Below are 8,988 nucleotides of genomic sequence, written 5' to 3'. Positions count from 1 at the left end.
AACTCAGCTTCTTTCTCCCTACCATTGAAGGAAGCCCCAAATATTTGTCGTGCTTTGACACAACTTGAAGCTGAAAGAGGTTTTTTATTGAGGCTATCTGTGCTGGCTGGGTACTTCCGCTGAAGAGCATGGAGGATTTTTCATAATTGAAAATTTGGCCTGAAGCATCCGCGTAGCTATCAAAAATTTTCTTCAAATTTGAACAATCTTCGGTAGTGGCTCTTGAGAATATTAGACTGTCGTCTGCAAAAAGTAAGTGGTTGATTGAGAGCTCCTTACTAAAGTTCAGCCCCTTGATCAGGTTTTTCCTTTCTGCTTGGTTCAAAAGATTTGAGAAGACCTCTGCACACAGAATGAACAAATATGGGGATAGGGGGCAGCCTTGTCTTAGCCCTCTTTGGGGTTGGATTAGGCCTTTGGGGACTCCATTAATCAAAACAGAAAATGAGGGAGTGGTGATGCATCTCATAACCAAATCTACCCATTTTGTTGAGAACCCCAGCACTTCCATTGTTCGCTTCAAAAAGCTCCACTCCACCCTATCGTAAGCCTTACTGATATCTAGTTTCATAGCTACCCAGCCACCCTTCTTTTTGCTGTGCCTTATTTTATGTAAGCATTCATACCCAATGATTATGTTGTCGGTAATAAGCCTATTTGGGATGAAAGCACTTTGAGTATTGGATACAACATCATGCAAAAAGAGCTTTAACCTATTAGAAATGACCTTGGCTATTATTCTATACATGACATTACATAAACTAATAGGTCTAAAATCCACCACTTTCTTAGGTTTTGCAACTTTTGGAATTAAGGCTATGTAAGTGTGATTCAGGGGAGCAATGTTACCTCCTTTGTTTAAGATGTGCAAGCCTGTAGCTATGACTCCCTCCTTGACAGCTTGCCAATGTTTTTGAAAGAAGACTGCAGGGAGCCCGTCAGGACCAGGTGCTTTGGTTGGATGCATTTGGTTCAAAGCTGTAACTATCTCCTCTTCTAAAAAGGGTTGATTCAGCTGCTCATTCATTTCTTCCGTCATTTTCTTCGGCATGCCTTCTAATGCTTTCTCCAGTTGGCTTTCTGTAGGGTGTGTTGAAGTAAAAAGGTTGGTGAAGTGTTCACAGCATAACCTTTCTATCTCCCCTGCTTCTGTTGTCCAGTTGCTGTGCTCGTTTATGAGACCCTCTATTGTGTTCTTCCTCTTCCTTGTTGATGCTTTTGAATGGAAAAAAGTGGTATTTTTGTCCCCTTCTTGAAGCCAAACGGCTCTGGATCTTTGCCTCCAGTAAATCTCTTCTTCCAGAAGCATTGTGTCTATCTGCTTTTCTATTTTTTTGACTTCATTTCCATTGACATATTTTTCCTGACTTTCTTTGATGCTCTGCAGCTGATGAAGTAATTGATCTAGATTCTTTTTCCTTCCTTCAAACTCAGATTTACTCCACAACTTTAATTCAGCTAATGAGTCTTTTGCCTTTTTCTTGAATAACAGAACAGGATTCTCGCAACTCCATCTGCTACTATTCTTCCACTCTTGATTCACAATCTCTTTACACCTTTGATAATGACTCCACATATCCTCGTAATGGGTCCTAGTGAAGGTTCTTTTGCTGTACTTACATCCACCCGTTCTTTCTACTATCTCCATTAAAATTGGGTTGTGATCGGATGTCCATGTCACTAAATTAGTGGCCGGATTCTCCTTAAAAAACCTTCCCCAGTTTGTGCAGCATAGAAATCTATCCAACCTTTCCTCCACCAAATGAGGTCCAAATCTTCTATTTGACCACGTAAAGGGATACCCTTTGTAGCCTAAGTCCCTTAGCCCACACCACCTGACCGTCTCTCTGAAATCGTTTACTGCTGTGACACACCTATCATTCCCTGTCTTTTCATTTAAATGCAGAATTTCGTTAAAATCCCCGAAACAAAGCCATGGCAGGGATGAAAGCTCAGCTAGCCTTTTCAATAACTTCCATGTATGATGCTTTTGGTCAGCTTCAGGGTGTCCGTATATGCCTGTGCATCGCCAATAACAACCATTCTCACTGTGAACTACAGCATCTATATGATGCTTGCTATAGGATTTTATGTCAACAGTAATTTCCTCCTTCCACAATAAAGCTAAACCACCACCTAAACCCCATCTATCTACTGTAAAACAATTATCAAAGTGTAACTTCTTACCTCTTTCCACCATTTGCTTAGACTCCAGTTTAGTTTCACATAGAAACATCATTTGCGGCCTATGCATTCGGAGAATTCTTTGAGTTTCTCGGAACGCTCGATCATTCCCCAATCCCCGAGCGTTCCAGCTTATTATCTTCATAGCTGTCGGCGGGGCTGGTGGCCAGCCTCCGCCGTTGGATCTTTTGTAAGCATTGCTTCCAAATCATTCCTTTCTCTGCACAGCATCTCCAGCTTCAGTTTGCATTCAGCATTTGGAGAATGAAGTGTTATTTCCGAAGTTGGACTTCCCATTTTTTGCTTTTTTGTTTCTGGACTATCCCCGAAAATTTCTCCACGAGGCCTTTTCGTTGCTGTTTGTCCACTCTTATGCTTAATGGAGTGATCTACATTTCTTGCTTGTAATTTCCATTTGCATCTTTTGGACTTTTTTTGTTGACTTCTAGGCCTTCAGCTCCTTCCGCGTTTGGACTTTTATCTGTTGGGCCACCTTTTTTTGGGCTGAAAACAATCACTTTCTTTCCCTCCATTTCTGATTTCTTCTTTTCTATTTCACTTTCATTTTCCCTCTCCTTCAGATTTTCATTTCCCGCCTCTTTTTGGCTCCTTCCCCGAGTAAATGTACCTTCTGCTGTTCCTGGCTGCTTGTCCCTGCTCTGATCTGACATCCTCGGGATTTCTACGCTTGTCGATGGATCTTGACCCGAACCCGTTTTTTCTGAACTCTTAGTTTTCCCCAACTGTGGCTCCGGGTTACCCTGTTTGTCTTGAACCACCGTCGTCTGATAATTCTGACTTTTCTTCTCTGATTCTGTTCTTCCTTTTTCTTTTCCCCTGTTCTGCTTCAGTTGTTCAATCATTGACGGGGCCTTCATCCATGGCCCGAATACCATCTCTTCTCGTAATTGATTTTTATAGTTTGCACATTCCCTGTACTGGTGACCCACATGCCCGCAAACATAGCAAAAATCCGGCAGCCTCTCATACCTTACCGGCATTGGAATTTCCTTTTCGCTATTGACACTATCTTCACCTTCCTCTTGCTCCTCTCTATCCATTGCTTCTTCATCCTCCTGTCTCAAATGCAGAACTTTTATTAATGGTTTGGTGATATCAATAGAGATGCGCAACCTTGCATATTTTCCAAAGCATGCCCCTGTGACATCTGTGGCTACCTCTTCGACTCTTCCAATGGATTCTCCCAGCTCCCTTAACATTTCCGTATTCATGCACATAATGGGGACATTTAGAATTTGGACCCAGAACGAGACATGAGTAAAGTTTTGTTTTGTTACTTCACCTAGCCCTGCTGGTTCTGTCATCACAATCAAGGCTTTATCAAAGTGCCATGGTCCCCCTGCTAACACTTTTCGCTTGTCCGCTTCGCATCCAAACTGAAAAATGAAAATATTGTCTCCTAGCTCTTCGATTTTGATTTCCTTCATGGTTTTCCACACTGGCAGTAGGGCTGCTTTAAACCCTTCCTTTTTCACTTCTCTATTCAGCAACACTTTCCCCACCAGGCATCCTGCCATTATCTTCTCCCCTTTTTCTTTCATTCTGCTTTTTAGAGTTATTTTTCCCCTTGTTTCTCCATTCAGCGAGATTGCCTTACACTTTTTAATTAGTTCCTCTGTGTCCATTCTTTTTGAAAACTGATCTGTATGCAGTTAACTGCAAAGTTTGCGTTCCTCCCCCCTTATTTAAACTCCTCTCTCCCTTGCCCAACCTTAATGAGCTTAGATTGGTCTATGAGTAAGAAGAAATTTTTATCAACAATCTGTAAAACAACCTACAACACCCAACCTTTAGTGAGTGACGCAGAGGGTCATGACAACCCACTCCCTAGCTCCCATTCTGTTTTCAGAGAAAACACAAGGAGACGTTCTAATCCGACGTTAAAAGTCCTGGAATTTAGTTTCAGATCTGATAATGACCCTTACTGTGATTTGGATAATGCGACAAATACATATTTGTGATACATAGTTTTATGTCAACTGATGTGGTATATGAATATCTTATTAATTGATAAGTGTTATCACATTGATAAAAAAAATAATGTCAACAAACACTTAATACATGACATATTTTAATTAGTGATAATATTAAATTGGGCTAACTATATATATATATAGTTAAAATATTTGAGAAAAACTATAATTTTTATCTATTGTGATTTGTTAATTTTTAAGCAAACAAGGACCACAGTGTAAATTACGAGAAATAATTTATTTATAGGCCTAGGAAGAGCATGTTTGATATTAATAATATTGACAAAGATACAAATGATTTTGTATAAATTAGTGTTATTTTTTTTTTAATTACGTGAGTCTATAGGTACTTTATACAATCATCTCCTTATACTATACTAATTTTATACACACTTATTTATACGAAGTGTTTTGTAGCTCTATCGTTGATGTAATATTAAGCAAAAGAAAACCGCAAGTGAAAGAGAGGCCAATTGGATAAGATTCGCCGGATTGCTGTCCTCACGTCACTGGATCTGGGTACTTTCTTTTCTCTCTGTCTTATCTTTGTGAGTTTCTTTTCTTTCTGTGCATGCATTATGAGATTTCCCTTGCTCTTCGATATGAATGAAGCCCTTGATATTTCTTATAACAATTTTTTAGATTTTTTATTTAATCCAAGTTTTTTTTTTTTTAAAATACATATAGATCATTTTGGTAACATATTAGAAAGCCTTGCACAGTTAGATTGGCCTATAGCTAAAACAATATTGCCTGCTTTTGTAAATACTTCTTGATTTATTTTTGCAATGGAAATTTGGATCGATTCATATTTTTCCTGGATTTTTAACGTTTGTATTTAATATTACGTAAATATTTGAACCTGAATTTTATAGATGTAACTGTAATCTTGACTCAGAGATGCTGCCTAGCTTTTAATAAGAAATGAGACTTGCCTTCTTCACCTTGGTGACAAATTAATTGAATAACAGTTATGAAACAGAGCCAACCTATACAATAAATTCAAATGACATAAAAAGAAATAAATTAAATATTATAAAACAGGATTCATCTTCCAAATTTACATATACACAATGGTCTTGTTTCTTTCCAGTATAATATAATAGTTTTGATTCTTTGCCATAGATTCTTGTCATATATTCATCACATAATGGCCTTGATCTGCGTTTTCATGTGCATCACATAATGGTATTATCTTTTCTGTATGTGCGTCACCTGCTACCATATGATATGTGCATGTCAGAATGACATCTTCATATGATCTTATCACTTCCTCTCACTTAGAATTTGTGCACTTCTGAAGAGAGCTTCTTTTTTTTTTATTTATTTATTTTCCTTTGAGGGGTCAGTCAAAATATCTTATGTGAAGCAGGTGGAGAGCAATGACAGACAAAGCAAAACAAGCAGCAAGTAGCAAGGGATTGTTGCAAAGTGAAGATTTATACAGGGTACCATCCAACACATTCTCCCCGTTATGATTACTACATTTTCTTGTTTTCCATTTTTAATTATTACTTTTACCGTGGCAGTATATCCTTGAGACGAGTGTTTACCCAAGAGAGCCAGAGCCGCTGAACAAGATAAGAGATGTTACTGCTGACCATCCATGGTATTTGTCTTTATATATACTTAATACTGCTTCTTTAAGCAGCTACAATTTTTCATCCTTATTTTAACCACCTCATATAAGAATTAAATTCCCAAAATATACTGAATGATGACAAAATGGTATATAACTGCATCAGTTATCAGATAAGAACCCTTTAAAGGAACCTTTAAGCTTGTTTATGGAACTCACTGAAAATGCCGTAAAATTGAGATGAAGACTTTCAAATGTTATCAATTCATATCAATGTGTATCTAGAATGTTGCTTAGTTAATTCTCAGGGCCATGATGGGCACTGCACCGGATGCAGGTCAGTTAATGGCCATGCTCTTGAGGCTAGTGAATGCCAAGAAAACTATTGAAATTGGAGTTTTCACTGGATATTCTCTTCTCCTCACTGCACTCACAATTCCAGAGGATGGTCAGGTAAATAGTCCATCGTCATATGTGATGCTGTAGAATTGAATTTATTAATGCAGTGTTCCTGCAATATGTTATGGCTTTGGTTAAATTGTGTTAACATCTTATTATCATATCATGCACTTGCCTACTAAGCTATTTATGACTGGAAACAAAATACTGCAGATTACAGCAATTGATGTGAATCGTGAAACATATGAAATAGGATTACCTATCATTAAAAAGGCTGGAGTTGATCACAAGATAAACTTCATTGAATCCGAGGCACTATCAGTTCTTGATCAGCTACTAAAAGATGTAAAGATTTAATACTCTGAAATATGTACCTTTGTTCCCTCCATTACTCTTCCATTCGATTGACTTTTGTTTTTGAACAAATATCCTTTCTGGAATCTGCTGCAGAGTGAAAATGAAGGCAGTTTTGACTATGCTTTTGTGGATGCCGACAAGGACAACTACTGTAACTACCATGAGAGGTTGATGAAGTTGTTGAAAGTGGGCGGTATAGCTGTCTATGACAACACACTCTGGGGGGGAACAGTTGCAGTGCCTGAAGAGCAGGTTCCGGACCATTTTAGAGGCAGCAGCAGGCAAGCAATATTGGACCTTAACAGATCACTTGCGGATGATCCTCGTGTCCAACTTTCTCATGTTGCTTTAGGTGATGGGATCACAATCTGCAGGCGTATATTCTGAATTTCTAGTTGAAAATTTCACATTTTACTTGTTCCATGATATAGGCAGTGTTTGTTTGTAAGGGTCCCTTGAACTTGCTTAAATAATTCATTGGGAATGAATAATAATTACCTGTTAACAATTTCAGCATTCAAGACAAAACTAAGGTGGTTGCAAGCAATTTCTGTAGCTGTTAACAATTTCTTGATTGCACTTCTTATTGCTGTGGACTTTTGTCTCTTAGGTACTAAGGTGATGTTTGGTTGGGAGGAGAGAATGTAGGAGAGGAAAGTAATTTAAATTCTCTTTTTATTTTCATTGTTTGGTTTGACAAAATGTATAAGAATTTAATTTTCATTGGAATTTAATATCCATCATAATGTAGAATTTGAATTCCATACTAAGTAGTGAAGAATTTAAAATCCTCTTATATTAGAAACTAAAGTTTCTAAAATTACCCTTCAATTTTTTAACTTATTTAATATCATTAATAATTATTATTTATAATTTTATTTTATTGATTTAATATTATAAATAGATCTCCACCGAAAAGTCGCGGGACCACCACCGGATTTCGCCGGACCTCACCGGAAGGTCGTCGGACCACCGTCAGACTTCGTTGGACCTCCGCCGCCGGCCACCGGACTGTCATTTTATTATATATATATATATATATTACTAATATAAATAGTTTAATATTTAAGGTAAATGATAAATTTGTCTAAAGAAAAAAATTATAATTTATTTCCTTATCAAATTTTACATCAAACCAAATAATAAAATCTAATTTCACTACTCTTCTCCATTCCTTTCTTCTCCCTTCCTTTCCATTCCTTTCCATTCTACTCTTTTCCTCTCCTCCCTTTTCTTCAAACCAAACATGACCTAAAAATTAGTTTCATCATAGTTTCTTAAGTCTTGTATACCTCTGAGACGATATTTTGCCCTGCTTCTAAATTAATTAACAATGAGCCATCCATGTTATAAATTAAAACGGAAGACAAGTCACTTTTAAATAGATGAATTTCAAATATATTAATTTTCACTTCCAATGAGATGCTTGGTGAATTATTTATGATCAATTAATGGTATTGCGTGCTTCTTGTGTGATAGATTGGAAAATACATTAGATTATGATTTATTAATGCATTATAACCACACAAATCTTTTACCATTTATATCATCCTATTGAACTAATGAAAAATCAGGAGCTGGCTAAGTTACAGATTCTGTAACATACAGATCCAACTTAGCCAGCTCCTGATTGGTTAGCTAGCTACCAAACAAAAACAATTGCATGCTTTTTCTCCATTTGCAGGACAGGTGTGGTGCATGCATTGGGTGCGTATGTTACAGTATTATTTGAAATCTTACTCGAAATATTTATCTAACATATTAATTGAGGCATCACATATTAATAGAGGATACTAAAATCAAACATAGTAATAATTATGTTACGGCATTTCCGGTACCTTTAAGAAATCTGGTGAAATCGAATGAAACTTTATATTTAGCTCTATGTATATTTATGGAATATATAAAATATGTATTAACGAAAAAGAAGAAGATTATTTACGGAGATGGATAAGGAAGCAATAAATGACTTACGAGTTTTGTTATGAAAACTAATGTTGATGTCACTTTCAATAAATTGTTTTTATCTATTAGGGGTGGGTAAAATCGAATCAAAATTGGAAAAACTTCGATTCGATTCGATTCAGTTTTTGTGGTTTCAGTTAGATTTTTTTAGAACTAAAAATCTGAATTTATAAATACTGAACCGAATGGTTTGGCTAGATTTGATTTTTGGATAAAAAATTATAAAACTTGAACCGAGCCGATATTAAAGCATTTTTTAAAATTTCACTACAACATATATATACACAAATTACGCATGTTTGCACCACTCTCGGTCTCTACTCTCTCACTTTCAGCTGCCTGCACAAAGCAACAAACCCAAACCCTAAGTCCCATCCGTCGGTGGCCGGTATTGCCTTATCCTTGCTGCCGACCTACCGCTGCCGTTCCTTCCATTACTCTGTTGCCAGCCAACCAGCCAAGTGACTTGCTCTGTTTTTTTTTTAAATGGTTTTTTTAAATAGCTCTTTA

The 8,988-nt window shown here is 36.9% G+C and overlaps 2 protein-coding genes across 4 annotated transcripts; one reads left to right on the top strand and one right to left on the bottom strand.

Moving 5' to 3' along the window:
* Positions 1-2,573: 2,573 nt before the first annotated feature.
* On the bottom strand, positions 2,574-3,830 carry LOC112095611. Its single transcript, XM_024177720.1, has one exon. The coding sequence runs from the start codon at positions 3,828-3,830 to the stop codon at positions 2,574-2,576; it is 1,257 nt and encodes a 418-aa protein (XP_024033488.1).
* A 677-nt stretch (positions 3,831-4,507) lies between these two features.
* LOC18055676 (probable caffeoyl-CoA O-methyltransferase At4g26220) lies at positions 4,508-7,041 on the top strand. Of its 3 annotated transcripts, none has more exons than XM_006451336.2 (6): positions 4,508-4,697; positions 5,548-5,626; positions 5,708-5,787; positions 6,066-6,210; positions 6,370-6,501; positions 6,607-7,041. In XM_006451336.2, exons 2-6 carry the CDS (start codon positions 5,561-5,563, stop codon positions 6,898-6,900), a joined length of 717 nt encoding a protein of 238 aa, XP_006451399.1. In that variant the 5' UTR covers positions 4,508-4,697; positions 5,548-5,560; the 3' UTR covers positions 6,901-7,041. The 3 variants fall into 3 exon arrangements, with proteins under 3 accessions (XP_006451399.1, XP_006451397.1, XP_006451401.1); XM_006451334.2 differs by having other exon boundaries at positions 4,509-4,697; positions 5,551-5,626; XM_006451338.2 differs by having other exon boundaries at positions 4,509-4,697; positions 5,528-5,626.
* Positions 7,042-8,988: the final 1,947 nt, after the last annotated feature.

The sequence above is a fragment of the Citrus clementina genome, unplaced genomic scaffold (genome assembly GCF_000493195.1).
Source record: "Citrus clementina cultivar Clemenules unplaced genomic scaffold, Citrus_clementina_v1.0 scaffold_1, whole genome shotgun sequence".
Lineage (NCBI taxonomy): Eukaryota > Viridiplantae > Streptophyta > Magnoliopsida > Sapindales > Rutaceae > Citrus > Citrus x clementina.
Note: the sequence above shows the minus strand (reverse complement) of the source record. Positions and strands in the feature narration are given on the sequence as shown.